Below are 22,474 nucleotides of genomic sequence, written 5' to 3'. Positions count from 1 at the left end.
ATATTGTTACTCGGAAATATTATCCTCATGGAGTTGGTATTCCACACGCGGAAGTAAGATACACCAATGTAGATGGGTTAGCTTGCACCGGTTGTATTTTAATGATCATTTTCAGGTGATTCGCGAACTGATCAAATTCCAGCAAACATGATTCAGCACAAATTCATCAAATGCTCTCTGTGCACAAATTCGGTGCTACATTTTCAGCGCGTGGAGGCAAACAAACGTACGTTGACGTTCAGCGCGTTCCAAATGCACTGCAATTTCAAAGATTTCATTTTAAACGGCATAATACAGAAGTTTTATTTTACATATTAAATAAGGTGAAAGTAAATTAGTGTTATATAGAAACAAGTTATTACTACTATGGGGATTGGCTTGATCATTTCGACTATTTTGGTCACTTCTATGCAAGGACAATCTCTGAATAGTAAGCGAAATTCAAAATGTTATTCTATATCTTAATACTTACTTGTATATATTTATGTTTCTCGTTGCTGAGCATTGTCCGATTATGATTGCAATCTAATCTAAAATTCGTTAGATAAATATCAGATTTCCGCCCTTATGTTAATGTTTGCACTAGTAATAGTTCTCCAAATCACCTTTCCATCTGGATCTTCTGTTATCTATACAGCATCAGTGAATCCACAGTCAGCATTTGCATGTCAGTGGTAGCTTACGATTCCTCTATCAATTTTTTACTATTTCGCAATTGTGTTCGCACGAGATCTAAGGTAACATTCATTTTTTCTCATTTGATATCTTGATTAATATTTCTAGACACGTGTGATTCGTCACCTTGCAAAAACTGGGGAACTTGTAGAAATTCGACTGAAGAGCCGTATTACAAGTGCGCTTGTCGTCCAGAATATCAGGGAACTCAATCTGAAGGTGCGTAATATATATCGATATATATATTCCCAATTTCATTTGCTGTTTAGATCAATTTCTTGTTATTTACTTTCTTTTGCGTCGTGGTGGAAATGCCATGACTTTCTCAAAATTTGAATGAAATTTGATCTTTTCTAAAGATAATATTCAAATATATGAGTTTGCTTTGAATTTTTAAAGTGGTTGACAGATGTTTGTTATTTCCAAGTCATAATTCGGGAACTTGCACACAAATTGGTTGTCAAAGAAATTGCAAATGCATGTGGAGAAAATTGTGAAAATAGTAAGTTTTCATCTTTATTTTTGTAAATGATTTCAAATTATCAAGTTTGAACTTTAATTTATAACTATTGTCAGCCACCATTACATTGGTGCTAGGTGTTATTATGGTCCCAATCTTGAATTTTAATGGAATCCTCAATCTTAAAAAAATTGCAAGAATTTAATAAATAGTTGGAATGTGGATGATAAAATAGTAGTGAGGGATTACTGACGCACCAGAATATCCTTTGCCTCAGGCCTAAAAATTATTAGATTGATTCCCATAAAAAAACAGGAATAGTATAAAATAATTTTCATTCACAGAACTTTCGTGTTAATTATGTAGGATATTTATCTTGAAATCAGGAGTTTCACAGATTTCTTGCTTCCAGTCAAGAAATTCAATTCAGTGGAATCGAGAAAATCAAAAGATGGGAAGAGTGTATAAACTTCATCTGGAGGTGATTGAGTATTTCATATTTGAAAAAGTCATTGTTTATTATTTGTGATTTGGAAAATACAAATCGGGAAATTCTGAAATTATTTGTATATTTGATTGAATACAGTTCTTGCTATTGAAATGTATTACGCGTTTCTTATTTATTTTACTCATATTTCTGGGTCACGCTTCGATAACAGTGTTTATTGACTTTATTATTGCAAAAAAAAGTTTAAAATGATTTTCAAATTGCAGAGAATGCAAATATATTGATCAAAAATAACTTTTGCTCATTTGAACAATGAATTCACTCTATTTCTTTTGACGTTACAGTTAATTTCATTTTCCGATCACATTGACGAAAAATAAAATTTATTAGGGTTCAAATATCATAATTATAAGGAATTATAGACTTCATTATAGACAAATAAATTGCCAACGAAATACACGCAATAGTCATAATTTGTCGTACGAGCAATATCAATTATATCTTTTACACAGGATTTGATGTCTAAGACGACCAAAGCAACAAACGTGCAAATTTTAGTGACTGTTGAAGCATCTATAAATATCGGGAATGTATCCGAACCGACACCGATGAACTGCGTCTCAGCACTCGTCTTTCCATATCACCCAATAAATATATTCTTGTGGATCTATGGGTAGCTCGGATTAGAATGTCTCTGAAATCCGTTGCTAAAGTCTATTACATCTTTAACTCTTCGAACTCTGAATCCCCAGAACGACGTTACTCTCTCACCCTGACCTCCCACGGCGTCGCATCGATTTGACGCGTTAAAAAATTGTAATATCTTTAATTTTAAATCAACATAACTTCTAAACCATTAGATATCAGATGGTCTGTAATATGTCATATAAAAGCTTATCTAGTCTTTTATTTTTAACTGGCATTATTTTTTACGAGACGTTTTGATGAGATGTGTAAGCCTATTTTTAGTCCCATCTACTATTTTTTTTATATTTTGATAAGATTTAATACCTTTTTTAGAAATGTATCATCAATATAAGTAAAATTTTGAAAGGTATACAAAATTACTTTTCGGGGAATATACGGATGACTTTCTTAACATACGCATAACTCATTTTATTGCAGAATTTGTACTATCGATTCCAGTGGTTTGCGAACAAAATTGATCAGCTATTTTGACGCCAAGTTTGCGTAACGACGCAAAGGGCGACGACGACATTGTCGTGATAACGTTCATGCGACGTTTCGTGCGTAACACTTTGCGTGAGGTAGATCGCGCAATCGCACATCTGGTGGTTCACAGCTTGATTATTGCATCAGTATCATATCCTCGGCCGCAGAAAAAACCCTTATATTCAGACGAATCTTGATCGAACATAGTAAAATTGCTAGAATATAAAGGCCATTTAATTTACGTTTATTATTTGAATGTGGGACGAAAATAAATGGCCAAAGTGAAATATTTGATCCCCATGCATTTATGAAATCCGCCGGAAACATCAAGGTTAATTATTCATCGTTGGATATCAAGAAAATTTAATAAAAAAAACTGATAACGGATACGCGGAAGACATGGTGGCACCAGTAGCTCATCTGGTCAGTGTTTTACATTCTGCGGCCTCAATAGATTTTATAAATTACTGAATATACGCTACATTCCTGATATCGCTATATTTACAATGGATTTTAAACGAAAGCTTTGTCCAGATGAAATATTGGATAGTATTCATCTATCGGAAAAAAAAATATGGCACAAGAAAGTCCAGCATTGGCGCTAAACAATGCATCCATCGATATGTTCCATTATTCCGGTATTAGAAATCCGTATTTTTGCTATTCGTATTTTTCATATCTTCATGCAATTAAAACGGCAATAACACTGCATATTGTGTGTTTTAGTCGAACAGATTTTGAGGTGAGATGTAATGCGTAAATTCTCCCGTGTATCGTTTACAAGTCGTTAGTCGCTTTCCGAGTACGAACTTAGGTAAATGGCGTTACGAGCATGCGTGGAAAAGTGTTTTTCGTATGGAACGTAAACGTGCTACGTGCCAACGTAATTGCTTAACGTCGCTGCGTAACAGCGTGAATGTGTTAGGTCGTTATTTACGTCACCTTGACGTCGCCTCGATCTTGCGACAAACAAAATCACGAATAAAAATGCTTCTAAAATTTTAATGATATCACTGGAAAGCTATCTTCAACTTCTACAAATATTGTCAATGATGTACTAGGTTTATTCGAAAACAAATGGAAGTTTTTTCAATTAGATTTAGGAGTTTTGCAGAAGTTTTTATGCTTTTTAATTTTGTCAATTTTCATAAGATGATCACAATGTTTTATCTCAATTTTAAAATTATATCTAGTCCTGTAAATTATCTTTCACACGATGTAAAACTTATCTAAATATAATATATGGTTCGTAAGATATGAGGGTTTCAAAGTTGCATAGCTCATACGGGATGCCAAAGCCGCTAAAGCGGCTACAAGTTGAATTCGTCTTGGTGAAGGATTTTTTATCAGCAAGGTTGACGTGATATTTGCAGTTGTTTGTAGCGCTGTTGATGAATCTTCTTTCTACATAAAATGACAAAATTAGATTAATTTTCAAAATAATTTCATTTTAACAATGCTTAGAAGGAAATAATCGGCTAACTATTCTCATACTTGGCATGAACTAGTAACTGTACGATAGGCCGTGGTACGCCAAATTTCTAATCCGTTTTATCGCCTGTCCCCTTCTCAGGGAAAAACATAGAATTCCCATCCTGTCGTAAATATATATGACATAATAAGAACTTAGTGTTAACATTTTATCCTCTGACGCCCAATATACAAAGCGCGATTTTGAATTTCTGCGAGCGATATTAATTGGTTGATTTCAATCTAGAATTACGAAAGACGTTTCATTTAAATTCTGTAAATAGGATATAGAGGTATCAGTTTGCTAATGTGTTGAAAATAGTCATAAAAGTTACCACGAGAAGAGTTTGGTGAAACACGAAATTTCTATTTTCCACTTCAATCCATTCGGCTCAAAGGTTTCAAGTTATGATTTATTAATTAATTTAAAACTGGATTTCACGATAGTAAATAATATGATTGTGATTTTCAAGATTCAGGTACAAAAAATGGCGCGTCCGTAATATGTGAATCAAGATGGCCGACACCGGACAGTAAAATAGCTACAAACACCCAGGATATCCTCTATAAATTGTCTCAACTTTACACGAAAATCTATTTTATATTTGATTTTAATAGAATTGACAATATATATTACGTACCTTCACACTGAATTCCTTGATATTCCGACAGACAAGCGCATCTGTAATACGGTTCTTCATTCATATTATGGCATGTTCCCCAGTTTTGACAAGGTAACGAATCGCAAATGTCTAAAATTATTAAACGAATAAAAAAATTGGAATTTTATTTCAGATCAAGAACTGGAACAATTGCGAAATAGTATATTGTTGTTAGATAAATCGTTAACTACTGACACGCAAATGCTGAATGGGAATCCAATGATGGATTGTGTACATATGCTGATGACATACAGACTATGACCTGAAGAATTACAAACAAAAACTAGTCCAAACATTGATTGGTTCGCTGACATCTGTGAGCAATATCTCCTTCGACAAAGGCGGAAACCTTATATTCATCTAACGAATTTTATTTTGGATTGCAATCTTAATCGGACGATGCTTAGCAGAAAGAAACAAATAAAATAATAATATGAATCTCACTTACTATTCAGAGATTCTCCTTGTACAGAGGTGACCAAAGCAATTAAAATGATCAAGCCAAGCCCCATAGTTGTAACAACTCGTTTCTATATAATACTAAAAGACTTCCATACTATTTATTCTGTAAAATGAAACCTCAGTAACATTTTCCGAAATCTGATCCCATCATGAAGCATCGGAATTGCCTATTACAATACATTTGGTAGATACTGAACGTTAACGTACGATTGTTTGTTTGCTTCCACACGCTGAAAATTTAACACCGCTATCAATTATATAAATTTGCAAAGTTCACAAAGTGCATACGTTGAATTTGTGATTAATCATATTTGCTGCGATTTGATCCGTCCACGAATCACCTGAAAATGTTCATTGAAATACAATCGGTGCAAACTAAACTTTTAACCTACATTATCGTAGCCTACTTCCGCGTGTGAAATAACAATTTCATAAATGACATATTATGTTAAAGAAGCTAAGGATAATAGTATTTCCGGGTAACAATATTTGGTAAAAAGTATTTTGGTTCATTCATTCGTGTATTTATGTGATAACTAGGTAAAATGTTGTTAAATGAGACATAAACTGTTAGTCTATCCATTTTTCGGTTGCCATAAATTGAGTTAGAACTATGAAAAAAAAAAATCGTTTGAAGTCTATGTCGTACTATATCTGTATGTTTAAATACACTTTTTATGCAATAGCAAAACATAGTTTACCTTAGTATACCGAGTTAGCAGTAGGAATAAATACATAATGCAAATCGTCATCCTACCGCCACAAAATCATCTCTTTTAACGAGTGGCATGATCGCAGCGGCTGTTTTAGAAGCCGTTACACAGAAATTTACAATTCCGATTGTAACATCTCTTGAAAATCCTAGCCCCGCGCCTGAGTCAATGTTAAATGAGCCTCCCATATGGCACAGGCTAGGGCAGCAATCGAATATTGCGGCTCTTTGTTCTTGTAGCTCTGTGAATCAAGGGACCTACAGCAGGTTTTTGTTCGAAGCAGTAGGGATTCAAAGGAAGGGAAGCATGAAGCCAAATACTCCTCACTAGTTCATGTCGCAGCTACTACCAGAGTAGAAGGCGAACGCGATAAAAATGAGTCGCATTAAGGTGATTCAGATCTGTCAAAACAAACTTTTTTCTTTTGATTTTTTAACTTGTTTCAATTTCGTCGTATACTGAATTGTAGCATCATTTGTATTTTATAGGACTTCTATGTTATTCCACCATGAGTGGTTTAATAGTCAGCACTGCTGCTACCGGCCGTAACTATTCCAAATGTTGCTAAGCTAAGATTTGTTTAATTTGTTTAATAAGCTGTATAGTTCAGTAGATAGAAAATAGATCAGTGGGTTATTAGGTTTGAAATCTTTGTACTAGTATCTTTGTACAAGAAATATTTTGTAAGAGACAACGTCCATTGATTTCTGCGACATCAAAAAAGAAGATGACCTCACCAAACGGACATTGATAAGTAACATCAAACACTTTCTAATGCATATTATACTAAACAAATAGGTTTATTTGGAGAAAATAGTTCCACTGTTGTTTTCACCATTCCTAACGCGTTGTTCTGTGCTTTATCGAGAGTCTGAGTCTGAATTAGAAAGTATAAACTATAAAAGATGTAATATCGAGGTAGTCTGTAATAAATCAGACTTAACGATAAAATTTAGTACGGCATGCTGTTAGAAGTTTTTCTTCTGTTTTGTACTTAAAATCTGCGCATTTTTGGGTTTAAGGTTGTACTTATTAAATCATACTACAATTATGAATAAACACATATGTGAAATATGCTTAAAGCAGTTCTCATTAAAATGTATATTGAGAAGGCATCAGAGTTCAGTACACATCAAACGAAAACACAAATGTCATGAATGTGAGAAAATATTTTCAAGGCCTGACAGTCTAACTCTAAGTAGCCATTATAAGAGATTTTACAGACACAACAGAAATGGCGTCTTTCACAATCTTTAGAAGACAAAATAACAAATTCGCGTATTGTCAATTGTTGTTGAATTTCTCCATTCTCATTTATATGATTTGTTTTCAATAAACTAAAAATATGAAAATTCTAGATCAAATATTCGAATACAGACCCAGTCAGACTTTATAGATTATTGTCTATTGTCTACTTCCAAACACGCTTTATCAAATCGAAGATATATATACGTTATTGATACTATCTTTCCTCGAAGACCTGCTCATTCACTTCAATACTCACACCAAATATCCAAATCACATTCAGCCAGTTACTCATGTTACAACCGTAGAAACATATAAAAAGAATTTCGTAATTACTCAAGTTAATTCGAACTGTTGACTGTTATGACTTTCATAATCTCCATGGACATATAGTGGTATTTTGAGATAGACTTTTAGTATGCTTCATGATTTTGGTGTGATTATTCCCGCCATATATCTACATCCAAATATCTGTTCCTATTATTGTACATACATGTATCAAGTCTTGCGCCTTGGTGGACATTTTCGCAGAACTGTGCGTTCTGTTTGTCGAACTCAAACGATGCTGTGCGATCATTGGCCACAAACGCTGAGCGCAATGACAGGAATGAATTTGGAACCTAAATTTCCAAATTATTTCCATTCTGGTTGCTATCTTACGTGTCAGCTTTGATCGTCTTTATCGCCAACTCAAAATAAAAAGTCAACAATATTTTTTCCACTGGCTCCGGGACTCCGTTGTCCATTTATGTTCCTATTTTTGTTTATGTCATGTTTGCGTTAAATGAAATTTTTTAAAATGTCGTCACTGCGTATCCGTCAATAATTCTAATAAAATTGACTTATTGGCATTTTTTACATATCCATATTAGTATATATATTCCTCTAGAAATCTTTGCAATGCTACTTCATTAAATACTTGTATTGATGTTTCAAAGTTTACTAAACGGCTCACTAAAACTTGATATTCCCGCGACATTTGCGCTAATTACGCTTATTTAAACATTGAGACAATATCATAGCCCCTGAAAATGAATAAATAAAAAACATTTACCGAAAATATAACACTCAATTTTGATGTCTTCGTTTCTTAGTGAAAACTGTGCGCGGATTCTCGTGTGGTCGTCAGAAATTGTGCTTTGTGCAATGGAAAGTACTTTGTGTAAGGATCGATTCTTTGATCCAGCGGCGCGCGAGTGCCATATTCACGCCCCATGTTACCAGATATTCCCATAGTGAACTGTTATTTTATATTCAAATATTTTGCTAGCCCTACTCGGAAACCAATAAATAGTTATAACTATAGTTAACTTGATTGACCTCATGTTAACAAACTTGCATTTTATGTATTATGTAAATTCTAACGAAATCAGGACTTGGCTGGTAGTGTATTTAAGTTTCGTATCAATGTTTGCTGCCCGCAATGAATTTTGTCATGTGAAAGTTGCCTGCGAAACTAAAAAGATTGGGCAGGCCTGCCGTAGAGCATGATGCATCCAATATCATTACATTTCGTATTTCAATAAGTGGAATATTATGCTCATTTTTCATGCCGCTGACTATATAATATAATCAAGTAAACATGTTTCCACTCATTTCAGCGTGGTGATGACATGGGATGATCTGGTCATTGAGCTTAACTGTCATATTTAATACCACACGCTGATCCTAAGCATTCATTCAGTCATTTCGTGTTGGCTGTTTGATTAGACAGTGAATGTTCGCGACTGGGTTATACATAGTGCGATGGGTGGACATGTTGTTTGCGAACTAAAAGCAAAATACATATTATTAAACAGGTAATATATATTTGTGTTATCTTTATTGAATGATAATGCATGCTAAAATAAAACACACTTTCTGGAACACAGAATAGTTCGTTGTAATATACGTGAAATAAACAAAACCGTATTTGGATGCAAAATAATCTTCAACTCATTCGTATAAAAGAAATCATATCGGTATAACACTTATATAAGTTGAATTAAAAAAATGCAGAATTGCCACAATAATAACACGATCTAAATTGTGACAGCAATACTCTATGATAGTTGCGGATCGATGACATGCGAAGAAGTTTTATTCTGGAGAAGGGCAAGACAGAACATCCGTTGAAAAATCAATATCAAGCGTGCGAATGTTTGATTATTTCGTGATTGTTTTTCTTCGCATTGAAGCATGGGTGACCGCAGATAAAACTTAAGTTCATGATAATGAATCCAGGTATGGCAGGAAATAGACTTTATACAACATCATGACAATCATTTGAGAGTCTCAAAGAAATAAAAAAAGAATTTTTACTTTACGATAAGTCAACAAGTTCGACTTTAAGTTACCGGCTCAACTTGCCGTCATATCAAGCAATCATTGTGGTATTTACCCTTCCATATTAAGCTAAAACCCGTTTTAGGATCCCCATATTGTTAGCATATATTTCCGACCAAAAAGATAGAAGCCAGTTAACATTTTAGTTTAGCCAAGCACATCATTCAACTTCCCTAATTGCCTCAACTAGCCATAACACTAGTCAATTCCGTGACATTGGTGATGTAACAATATGCCAAAAGATTTTTTTGATGAAACAACACAAAATGCGATTTTTTGATTACCCACCAGCAAAAGTGACGCGGGCCACAGATAATGAAGATGTGGGTCACATGCGGGCCTGGGTTTGGACCACCTGTATTAAGTAATTTCAATACTACATGATGGAATCAAGTTGTGGAAAAATTAATGAAATTTCTTTTACAGAGTAATTAAGATGAAAGTATATTAGTGTTATATAGAAACAAGTTGTTACCACTATGGGGATTGGCTTGATCATTTCGATTGCTTTGGTCACTTCTGTGCAAGGACAATCTGTGTTTAGTAAGTTGAATCATTCATGTTATTATTTTATATATGTCTTTGCTGCGGCGCATCGTCGGCTTTAGATTGCAATTTAAAATAAAATTCGTTAGCAGATTATCAGCTTTTTTACTGAGGAAAGAAATATTACTCACGGATGTCAGCAAACCAATCAATGTTTGGACTAGTGTTAGTTCTTCAAGTCATAGTCTGTATGTCATTTGCATCTTCTGATATCTACACAGCATCAGCGGATCCATATTTAGCATTTGTGTGTTAATGGTAGCTCACATTTCCCCTACCATTAATATACTATATCGCAATTGTTCCAGTTCTTGATCTGGGATAAAATTTCATTTTTTCAATTTGCTTAATATTTTTAGACGCAGACGCATGCGATTCGTCACCTTGCAAACATGGGGGAACTTGTGAACTTTCGACTAAAGAGCCGTATTACACATGCGTTTGTCATCTAGAATATCAGGGAACTCAGTGTGAAGGTGAATAACATATATTGTCAATTCTACCGAACCCAAGTAGGAAAAACGATTTTTTTGCAAATTTGAGGCGATACACACAAGATATAACTTGATGATTATTTACATAAATCCTTAAAATATTTTACGCAATTTCTGGAAAAATGTAGATGATTAGAAGATGATACGAGTGATAGCAATAACTTTATCTTTTGTTAATTGAATCTTGAAATCACACTCATATTATTATTCCGTACTCCCGAAGTTTGTGAACCGAGATGGTGGACACCGGAACGTAGTACGTGTACCAGGTTGGGTTATTCAACTCGTATTAATCGAAATTTTAGATTTTAAAATGATAACTTGGAAAGAGTGAGCTGATTTGAAACTAAAGGGAAATGAAAACTAAAAATTTTGTCTTTCGCCAAAATCGAAAACACTTCACGCGGTAAATTTCAGACTACAATTACGAAAATTTAAAACACTGTTTTCAGCAAAATAGCAAACTAATTGCTGGTCTACGCTATTCATGGAATTGAAATAAATGTTTGTCGTAATTCTAGATTGAAATCAACTAATTAATATCGCTCGCAGAATTTCGAGAACACGCTTTGGCAGAGAACACAATGTTGCCATTAAAGTATTGTTATTCCGTATGTATACGATTCCATATTTATCGAAAGGGAGCGGAAAACTGATAAAATGAATTAATCAACTGGAAACCCCGCCCTCTGGTCCAGTTCCCAGTCCATGCATAGTATGAAAAAAGTTAACCATAGTTGTTTGTATCAGATGCATGGGCTTGATGGTGGAAGATGGCTTGATGGTTTGTGCAAATCATGCGACGACGGCAGGGTCCCAGCAATCTTCTCGCACATAATCATTCCTCACGGGATTCGAACCTGCGAACCTTCGCATATTAAGGTAGTCGATATTTCTTTGTGAAGGCGGTGAATCCATGAAAGCAATATCTTTTAGTGCAAATTGCGTCGAAATGGCGTAAAATAAGTCTCCCTAAAACTTGTAAATGAATAACTGTTTGACAGAAACTGTTTTGAAAATTAATCTGACAAAAGTTGTCATTTCATTTCATTTTATGCAGAAAGAAAATACATCAACAGCATTACAAACAACTGCAAATACCACGTCAACACTCGTGATAAAAAAACATTCGCCGAGACAAATTCAACTTGTAGCAGTCTTGGAGGAGCGATAGCAATGATGAAGACAGCAAGAATCCAAGACTTGGTTGAAAGTCAGGTAACAAAGCAGTATGGAAGAAGTGGATATCCAATTGGATTTTGGATTGGTGGATACAAAGATAATAATAGATGGATATGGGTTGATGATACAGAAGTACCTATGACAGGAGGATTTCAAAGATGGGGTGTAGAAAGCGATCACACTTCCATTACCAAGCGTAGTATGATTCTCAGTTCGTTTTACCGAACTAGGACCAATATGGGATGGTTTGCTAGAAAAAACTCTAGTAGAATCGGCTACATATGTGAAATATCAGGTATACGATTTATAATTTATTTTCATCACGTTGCTGTCACATGGTGCTCGTCATGTTCATATATTATTTTATGTAACTGATAAGAAATAGATATATTATATTACCTACCGATCTACCGATAATAATTACTTCAAATGTTCAGGACAGACGGGTTAAAACAATAGTTTTTTAATCATTATTCATAGTGTACACCAGGGGTGGCCAATACGTCGATCGCGTAGTCGATCGCGTCTGATGTTGAGTGAATTTAGTATAATACCTCAAAACAATGCCTCGAACTAGTTCCATGAAGCGGATGTTGCGTTTAATTATACATATCGTCACGATAATAACCGAATTGCGTAAGTTATTTTTAGCAGTTTTAAGAAAAACGTAAAAAACTTCCTAATGATATTGTTATGCCATTGAGAGTCATTAATTTGCCATGGTTCAATTTTTTGATCGTAGCCGGATTTAAGTTAATTTGTATGACGCAGTTAAGTGACGTCATATTGGCGCACTGTGACTTAGGCAGAAATGTGTCTATGACTTGGGGACATACGCAATTTTGCCACTTTACTATATGCACCAGTCCTGAAAACTAAACATTCCAAAAACGAATGTACTTTTCAGTATCTACAATGTCTAATCCCCAAAATAGCTAATCAGTTTCAATTACATTGTTTTTTATGTTTAAAAATATATATTTCAATAATATAACACGTTCTGCACACCCACCGAAATAAGACTAAGATTAAATATAAGGAATAAAGCAGCAATGCACCCAATATAAGGGCCAACCAAGGTGAATTGGACTCGGACAGTGAATATCACAAGTGCACGCCTTCCTATACTGTAGTGAATTCAAATTAATACTCGCTAAGCTAGAATCCGAGATGCAAAAACTCGAAAATACTTCGCCGAGATTATTTTGCCTTTGTGACGTCACAATATTCCTGCGTTAACAATGATAATTCATTATGACGAAACAATTGCACGAATGTGCATGTCATACTAAATCTCCATTTTCATGGGTTTCGGAATTCTTAAAATAAAATATGAGTTAACTAACAGGTGCACAGCATTACATAAATACCTATTTTATAAAAAACTCAAAATCGCTAAAAATGACTTACGTAATTCGGTTATTAGCGTGACGAAAAAGTAATCGAGTCTGGGCAAGCTCGATAAAGCACATTATTATGTAACAAATGCAATTTTCGCCGCTGCCAAGTTTCAGAAATGAACGTGCAAATATTGTGTGTCTTGACTGCCAAGTGATCCTACAATAACTTATGCAGCATACGAAAGTTATTGTCTTGCTCTAACTGTAGAGTGATAAATTTTATTCGCAGCAAAATCAGTGGTACCAGAATGCCCAATTTGTTCCCAATTTAGAGCGAACGAAGAATCGGACTCGGAGAAAATTGTAATTACCGAAGTTTGAGCAGTTTGCTGTTCAGATTATACATGGATACTTGGCAGCGTATTATGGAAATTTCGCAGGTGTTTGATATGCTGGAAATTGTATGATTCGAATAATTAAATAAATATCGAAACATTTACTCCAGGTACAATCACATAATCACATTAACAAATTAAATGAAACATGTAAAATACAAATTTCTGGGGCGATCGGTATTCAGTTTGAAAACTCATAGGGTTTGGCTACTGTGGGTAGTAAAATGAATGGATGTTTACCTATCCAATCGGGCGTGCGTGGGATTGTACCTACATAACGACATATTTTGTATTTTACTCGTTTTAAAATCCACTAATAATCGATTGATATATTTGTTCAGGATTACCAGGTAGTTTTGAAAATGTAAACATATATAAATATTTGGCGGCATCATCTAAATTAGTTGAGCTAGTTTGACTGATAACTATCTTAAAACCGATCAGAATTCGAATCCTGAGTCTCTTCGCTGTAGTGGGGACGTGTATGGCCCGTAGTTCACGATCTATTCAAGTAAAAACAATTCCGACAATTCCATCACAATTCGAACTTATTTTTTGAAATATTATACATCATATTAAATGCTAAATATATCGGAAATATCTCGCTTTAGCCCTTTACCGAAACACTACCGATACCGAAAATTGGGGCTACATTGTCGATAGCAATAAATCGGTACATTATATACATTTCACACTATATGTCCTAATAAAAGGAGTTTTTCAAAAACGAGGTTTAATGTATCCAATATTTAACGGACAGACATAATCAGTTGTCCACTGTGTCACAAATCAGGAAATACAGAGGGATCTCCATTTAAATTATAAAATCCCGATTTTTTGTAAAACAATATAAAAAATATATTCCTAATTTCATTCGTTGTTTCGATCAGTTTCTTGATTTTTCCTTCTTAGTGGTGGTTGTGGAAAATACTATGACTTGTTCAAAATTTGGATTGAATTTGATCATCTCCAAATGTAACATTCTAATATACGAGTTAATGATTTGAATTTTTACAGTCGTTGACAGATGTTTGCTTTTTCCATGTCAAAATTTTGGAACTTGCACACCAATTGGTTGTCAAAGAAAGTGCGAATGCATGTGGGGTTATACGGGTGAAAATTGTGAAAATAGTAAGTTTCATCTTTTTTTGCAAATGTTTTTGGAATATCAAGGTTGGAACATTGAATTATAACTATTGTCCACCACCATTACATTGGTGCTACATGTTATTATGGTCTTAATCTTAAATCTTAATGGAATCCTCAATCTTAAAAAGATTGCAAGAATTTAATAAATACTCAGAAAGCGGATGGAAGAATGGTAGTGAGGAAATACTGACGCGCCAGAATAACCGTTGCCTCATGCTTAAAAATATTTAGATTAATTCCCATCAAACATTTAAAAACAGGAATGGTATATCAGAATTTCCTGTTTTTTTTCTCAGTTAAAATCGAGCGTAACTCGATAACCTAGGACCTAGATGTTTAATATTGCTGCATATTTATCTAAATAATTGCCAATAAAATGTAAACTTATAATATTTAGAGAATTTCGTACTATCTAGTCAATGAAACAATGTACAGAGAAAATATTGTGTGCATAAACGCATATCACAATCTGTAATTGATAAATGGTATTGTCTTGAATTCAGGAATTTCGCAGATTTCTTGCCTCCAGTCTGGAATTTCAATTCAGTGGAATCGAGAAAATCACAAGATGGGAAGAGTGTATAAACTTCAGCTGGAGGTGATTGAGTATTTTATATCTGAAAAAGTCATTGTTTAATATTTTGGACGTTCAACATTTTGAAAATTGGATTCGAGAAATTTGGAAATTATTTCGTTATTCAATTTAATACAGTTCTTGTTATTGAAATGTATCACAACTTACTATTTATTTTACTCATGGTTCTGGGTCAATCCTTTGATAACACTGTTGCGAAACTTCATTATTGCAAAAAATATGCAAAAAACAATTGGTCAAAAAAAAGTTTTACCTGTTTAAACAATGAGTTTGCTCTATTTTATATATTTATTTCGACGTTCAAGTTTTTTTTATTTGTTGATCACACTGGTGCATGTTAAAATAAAATTTATTAGGGTTCATTTCGATAAATATCCAAATACCATAATTAATAAATATTCTAGACTTCATTATACGCAAATAATGTGCCATCGTATTTTGTCATACAAGCAATATTATTTGTATCTTTTTTCACAGGATTTGATGTCTAAGTCGAGCAAAGCAACAAACGTGCAAATCTTAGTGACTGATGAAGCATCAATAAATATCGGGAATGTATCCGAACCGACACCGATTCACTGCGTCTCAAGCACTCGTCTTTCCATATCACCCAATAAATATATCCTTGTGGATCTATGGGTAGCTCGGATTAGAATGTCTTTGAAATCCGTTGCTAAAGTCTATTACATCTTTGATGAATCAGAGTTCAAAGTCGAACTTGTTGACTTGTCGTAAAGTAAAACTTCATTTTATTGAGACTCTCAAAGGATTGTCATGATGTTGTATAATGTCTATCTTATTCCATATCTGTCTTCATTATCACGAAATTAAGTTTTATCTGCGGTCACCCATGCTTCAATGCGAAGTAAAACAAAGACGAAATATTTAAACATTTGCAAGTTTGATCTAGATTTTTCAACGGATGTTCTGTCTTATTCTTCCGCAGAATAAAACTTCTTCGTATGTCATTGATCGGCAGCTATCATTGAGTATTGCTGTCACAAATTAGATTATGATATTATCGTTGCACTACTACATTTTTTAATCCAACTCAGATAATCGCATAATCAAATATGATTTTATTTTACATGAATGAGTTGAAAATTTTTTGCATTGAAATATCTTTTTTGCGTATTTTGCGTGTATAATATAACTGACTAAAAGTTTTATCTTGTGCTTACAAAAGTATGTTTTTTTTAGCATGCATGATCATTCAATAAAGGTTATAAAATAGATAGTAGGCTACCTGCGTTATATTATGTATTTTGCCTTTTTTAAAAGTTCGAATTAGATATTTTATTTATAGCCATACAACGGATAAAGGTTTATTAGTTCTGAGGCAAATGATCATTCTACCCTAGAAGAGAATTTGCGAAATATTTTAAGATTAAACTATTGAGAATTTCCCCGCAATAAGAGAAGAAGACATCTGAATTAATTCATAAAATTGATGAAGTCTTCTATCACAGCAGCAGTGTTAGAAAATCCGTTTATACTTTGTCTGGAAGCTTGTTGCGAGAGAAAATACAAGAGATTTTAGAAAAAGAGTGGCACTATTTTCACTAATTGGAGTATACTGTACCAAAACCATCGTTATATTTTGAAATAAAAAGCCCGTTTCACTTTGTGTATACTGCATAGATATTATTTTTCAGCGAAATCACCTTATTATAAAATAGGATGTTGAAATATTCCAACCCCCACTGGATATAAAATAACAAGTTTTTATAGATGTCGTTCAACACTAACATCGCTATATTTAAATGAATAGATTTGTGTCTGCTTGCCTATGGCCCCGATTCATGGAGATAATTTGAAATACAATTTTCGAAATGATACAATATAAAATGAAAAAAGTGTACATAGCTTTCTACCTTACTCACGACAGTGCATACCGTCACATTACGCCTATACGATTTAAATATATATATGTGAAGTAATCCACCGTAATCATGTGATATGTTATGGCAAAGAACATAGGATCACACAGATCAGTGGCCGGCAATCTTTGGGCCTCGCCCCAACCGTGAGCCGCCGGGAATTTTCTAGTGGGCATCCAATAAATTTAAATTATCGTAGTAGCTAGGGTTGTCAACTGTCTTTTATTTTAAGAGAAAGTCCCCCCCCCCCCCTAACAAATCCCGTTTTTCGGAATTACCTGCCGGTGATTAAATAATTATAAAACTATATAACAGACCTAATTCCCCTTAATCTTCTATTTCTCCATCACTTTTTTTTTATATCGGTGGATTACCACCCATGTTAACATTTCCTACAATGAATGCACGGTTCTATTTATTTTATAATCTTCGGTACACATGTATAATGTGGAAATATAAGCCTTAGTAGTACTTTCTCTCATTCGCCCCTCTAATACTTTGAGTATAGGCTCAGACTAAGTCTCTGGATACTGAGACATCGGTCTGAGATAATATCCATACAACAATTCCATCGTTGTGAAAAAAAACAATATTGAATCCTGGGCCCCGAGTCTGGGCTACACTGCCTACCTCAACATAATTCCCCATGAAGTTACAACTATGAAATATTTCAGAACTGAGATCGGAATCCTTGTAAAAAATAGCATCATTTGTGCGCTTGTAGCGTACAAGGTTTTGATTCCCCGCTCTCACATGGTGTTCGTCAAGTTCAACTATTATTTTATGTAACTGATAACAAATATACACATTATATATATTTCACAGAACGTAAAAAAATATATATTTTGTTTTTTCAACTTAAGATTGGAGATATTTTGAAATCATTCAGTGGTTAACTAAATAATTAGATAAAATTGTGATTCCTATTTAGGTCGCACAGGATATTCAGTCACACAAATCACTCGTTTTTTTCACATTCTCAGCAAAGAATCATAACTTAGGAGCTGGAAAATAATTTGTTTTCAATTTTACGTCGATTCCATGCTCATATGATATTATAATTTTCTATATAGAAGAATCAATTTTGATTTGCTGATTTGCAATTTATATTATTTACACCATTTGCAATTAGGACAATGCCATGACTTCTTCAAAAATTGAATTGAATTTAATCATTTTCAAATGTGAGTCTCGGATATATGAGTGCCCGTGTATATTTTAAATAACGGTAATGGTTTGAATTTTACAGTCATTGACAGATGTTTGCTATTTACATGTCAGAATTCGGGAACTTTCACACAAATTGGTTTCCAAAAAAAGTGCGAATGCATGTGGGGTTATATGGGAGAAAATTGGGAAAATAGTAAGTTCCATCTTTATTTTTGCAAATGATTTCATAATATCAAAGTTGGAACATTGAATTATAAGTATTGTCCGCAAGTATCAGCCAGTTTGCTATTGGTTCTACCTATTACAGGATCATTGATTTTTATTTGTAACAATCATAATTACGAGTAATTTACTCATTTACGTTCTTGGAAATAAACTTTTGTGCCAAGTTTCGATGACTTAAACAGCTATAGGCCCGATTCATCCTGGGGGCAATGTCTTAATCTTCAATCTGGATTTAACCCCTTAATCTAAAAAAAAAGATGGCGAAAATTTATCAAATTGTTTGGATAATAAAAAAATTGTGGGAGTACATTCACGTGCCGAAGCAACACTTGCTTGAAAAGAATGAGAGTACCCCCATCACGAATTTCAAAAACCAGAAATATTTCGAACATATCAAATATTTACCACTCAAACATTTTCGCGTTTATTCTTCATTCAATTTGAGCGCAACTCGATAACCCAAGTGTTTCAATATTGCTAAACACTATAAATAACTATCTGGAATTGATAAATGGTATCACGTTTAATTCAGGAATCCAATTATTTCGATTTCATGAAAATATTTCGTTATCAGATTGAATACAGTTCTTGTTATGGAAATGTTTTATGCGCTCATCATTTATTTTATTAATATTTCTTGGTCTTGCCTGTTTGAACAATGAGTTTGCTCTAATCTCTATATTTATTTTGACGTCAAAGGTAATTTCATTTCCTGATCATAATTGGGGTTCAAATAAAATTTGATACTGAAAGCAACGTTGAATTTATTAGGGTTCATTTCGTTAAATATTCAAAATACCATAATCGATAAATATTATAGACTTCATTATAAACAAATAAATTGCCAACGACATACAAGCAATAATTATAATTTATCGTACGAGCAATATCAATTATATCTTTTACACAGGATTTGATGTCTAAGACGACTGAAGCAACAAACGTGCAAATCCTAGTGACTGATGAAGCATCAATAAATATCGGGAATGTATCCGAATCGACACCGATTCATTGCTTCTCAAGCACTCGTCTTTCCATATCACCCAATAAATATATCCTTGTGGATCTATGGGTAGCTCGGATTAGAATGTCTTTGAAATCCGTTGCTAAAGTCTATTACATCTTTGATGAATCAAAGTTCAAAATCGAACTTGTTGGTTTATCGTAAAGTAAAAATTCTTTTTTTATTTCTTAGAAACTCTCAAAGGATTGTAGTGATGTTGTATAAAGTATATCTTATGGCATATCTGGATTCATTATCACAAACTTAAAATTTTATCTGCGGCCACCCGCTTTAATGCGAAGTAAAACAATGACGAAAAAATCCAACATTCCCACGTTTGATCTTAATTTTCCAACGGGTGTTCTGTTTTATCCTTGTCCAGAATGAAACATCTTCGCATGTCATTGATCCGCAACTATCATAGAATATTGCTGTCAAAATTTGACAAATGATCATTCTACCCTGGAAAGAATTTTTGAAACGTTCTAAGATTAAATTATTGAGAATCTATCACAACAATAAAAGACATAAATTAGTAAAATTCAATTCCTCCATCATCATGTGGGTTTGATCCTTTTATTTCTAGGTGGTTACGACTTAAATCAGGCTGAAGAGCAGTCAAAAAATATAATGCTCTAGACCAGTGGTTCCCAAACTTTTTGTACCATCGCCCCCCTACAGTATTTTATACAACTTCATCGCCCCCCCAGCACTACAAAAAAAAATGTAAAGCCAGGAACGAATATATTACAGACCAAATAAGAAGACAAATCATAGTTTATAGTGTTTTTTTAATGAGATGGATGAGCTTGGTGTTCTTCAGCGAGTTTATATTTATATCTAAAATTACTCCGTTTACTGATGGAAAGGCGTTTTCGTTGTTTTGATAGCAATAGTAAGCACGGCAGAAAATCCCCTTTTCACCATATAAGCGGTCGGAAATGAAAGAATCCAGGGTTTTAACTTCTCAAAAACCGCCGTGTACTCTTGCCTTATAGCATTTAACTCTTTAAATTCACCCCATTTCACGTTAAAATAATGAAAACAAAGTTAATTTTCCTAAACTTATATTAATTATTTTCGTACATCTCGTTCGTCCCTACAGCCTGATGAGTGATGACCTGCACCAAAATACATGATATATAACGGTCTTCGGTAAAATTCATCCCCGATTCCTCATCCTACCACGGCCTTCAGTTTGATTACCAGTCCATAGAATTAATCAGCCATTTGTTTTGGATTCGTGCAATCGGATGTGGAAGAAGTCGTGACCAACTATCGGCTACGGGGTTCGGCAAATTTCATGTCGCTCCCGGGACAAAATTTAGTGTTGCTAGTCTTTTGCGAGTCGCATATATTTTTTGAAAGTTAAAAACGGAACAGCGTGCGAAAACTGCGACAATTCGTGAACTCAACTCAGTCGTCCTATTAAAAAATAATTACAATGACATTTAATCTGACACTGTCTTGTTGCTGTATTACGCTTGATAGCTTTACGACGACAAGATTGGAATATTTTCTAAATGGGCATCACTAATCCTAGTTCTTTGTAATGTTCATTTTCAAAATTAATAATTGTTCGCACAAATCTGTACTACCAGTTTGTGAAATTTTGTTAAGGATTTTCGGGGCTCCCGAAGTATGCGAACCAAGATGGCGGACATCGGAATGTAATATGTGTACTAGGTTAGGGTTAGGCCATAATTTTAGCTATAAATACTACGGGAGGCTCTTGGCTAGTCTTCGAACTGATAATAGGACTAAAATAAGGAAAATTGGAAAAAAATTAACGCCTAACCCTAACCTGTTACCCATGTTACGTTCCGATGTCCGCCATCTTGGTTCGCATACTTCGGGAGCACCAGATTTTCTTTAAGAAGATACATTCTTACGAAAATTAAGCAGTGAACGAATCTCCCGAATAGAATATAAATTTAATTTCATCATTGCATTGCAATATATTCGAATATTTACTGCGCTATTGAACCCCTGCACTCAGCATCAACTTTTCTGCGTGTTTCCATTTGTCTAATTATAATTAAATTGTAGGCTCGTTAAACGAGTAGCTGTTCAGTAGAATTCTTAGGATATAATAAAATATAGTCTAAACGTGTCTCACGATAAATTCTGTTACGTAAAAAATGTAATTTAGTTCCTGCGTAGATTATTAATAAAATTCTTAGTCAAAACCGCCGCTTGGATGTTTCCCCGGGCATAGACTTCCTTGTTTACTTCGTGACATTGGCCAATCAGCAAGATGCAAAAATAAACGTAACAATATCCCCTTTCGCATTCGCTCAGACACATTTCTCACAGATTTTCAGACGTGGTCGTGAACATTACCTCATTTTCGCGTTATTGAATTATAGTCGTTAGTATTAGTTGTTTTTTCGGAAATTTAAATATAAATCGAATAAGTCAATGATCACTTTGTCTTCCTAGGAGTTTCAGTTTAATTACAGTAATTAAAAATTAGTATAGAAATAGCTGTGATAAACTAGGCTAAAATTCTTTACCGGTACCTTTAAAAAACAAATTGTTGAATAGTATGAATTAGAATGATAGTTTGAAACAAATACCCCATTTTACAGGCAACAACTCGCGAAACCACTCTTAGAATAAGCACCGACAATTTTAAAATGGTAAAGTATAGGAATAATTTTCCGGGGTCAAAGGTCGGGGAAAGGTCCATTTAGTGAAGCATCCCGGGCCAGGGTATTTTACTCCGGCCGTATTTTTCCGACCACTGGGATACGCAAACTGCTGTATCTTACTGCGAAGACGAGTCCAGCAATCCTTTTGTGTGTGATAATCACCCACGTGATTCAAACCTACGAAAGCACGCAGAGTACAGTAATCAAG

At 34.1% G+C, this 22,474-nt stretch overlaps 1 protein-coding gene across 1 annotated transcript; it reads left to right on the top strand.

Moving 5' to 3' along the window:
• The first annotated feature begins 11,739 nt into the window (after positions 1-11,739).
• Positions 11,740-16,927, top strand: LOC120335983 (uncharacterized). Its single transcript, XM_078110086.1, has 4 exons — positions 11,740-12,150; positions 14,608-14,721; positions 15,243-15,337; positions 15,812-16,927. Exons 1-4 carry the CDS (start codon positions 11,850-11,852, stop codon positions 16,067-16,069), a joined length of 768 nt encoding a protein of 255 aa, XP_077966212.1. The 5' UTR covers positions 11,740-11,849; the 3' UTR covers positions 16,070-16,927.
• Positions 16,928-22,474: the final 5,547 nt, after the last annotated feature.

Source organism: Styela clava, chromosome 2 (genome assembly GCF_964204865.1).
Source record: "Styela clava chromosome 2, kaStyClav1.hap1.2, whole genome shotgun sequence".
NCBI classification, from domain to species: Eukaryota; Metazoa; Chordata; class Ascidiacea; order Stolidobranchia; family Styelidae; genus Styela; species Styela clava.
Note: the sequence above shows the minus strand (reverse complement) of the source record. Positions and strands in the feature narration are given on the sequence as shown.

What these genes read in the sequence shown, in the direction of transcription:
- LOC120335983 (XM_078110086.1), top strand. Translation starts at nt 11,850, where the DNA reads ATGATGAAGACAGCAAGAATCCAAGACTTGGTTGAAAGTCAGGTAACA. An exon ending in CTACATATGTGAAATATCAG is followed by an intron (nt 12,151 to 14,607) that starts GTATACGATTTA and finishes GAATTTTTACAG; the next exon opens with TCGTTGACAGATGTTTGCTT. An exon ending in TGTATAAACTTCAGCTGGAG is followed by an intron (nt 15,338 to 15,811) that starts GTGATTGAGTAT and finishes CTTTTTTCACAG; the next exon opens with GATTTGATGTCTAAGTCGAG.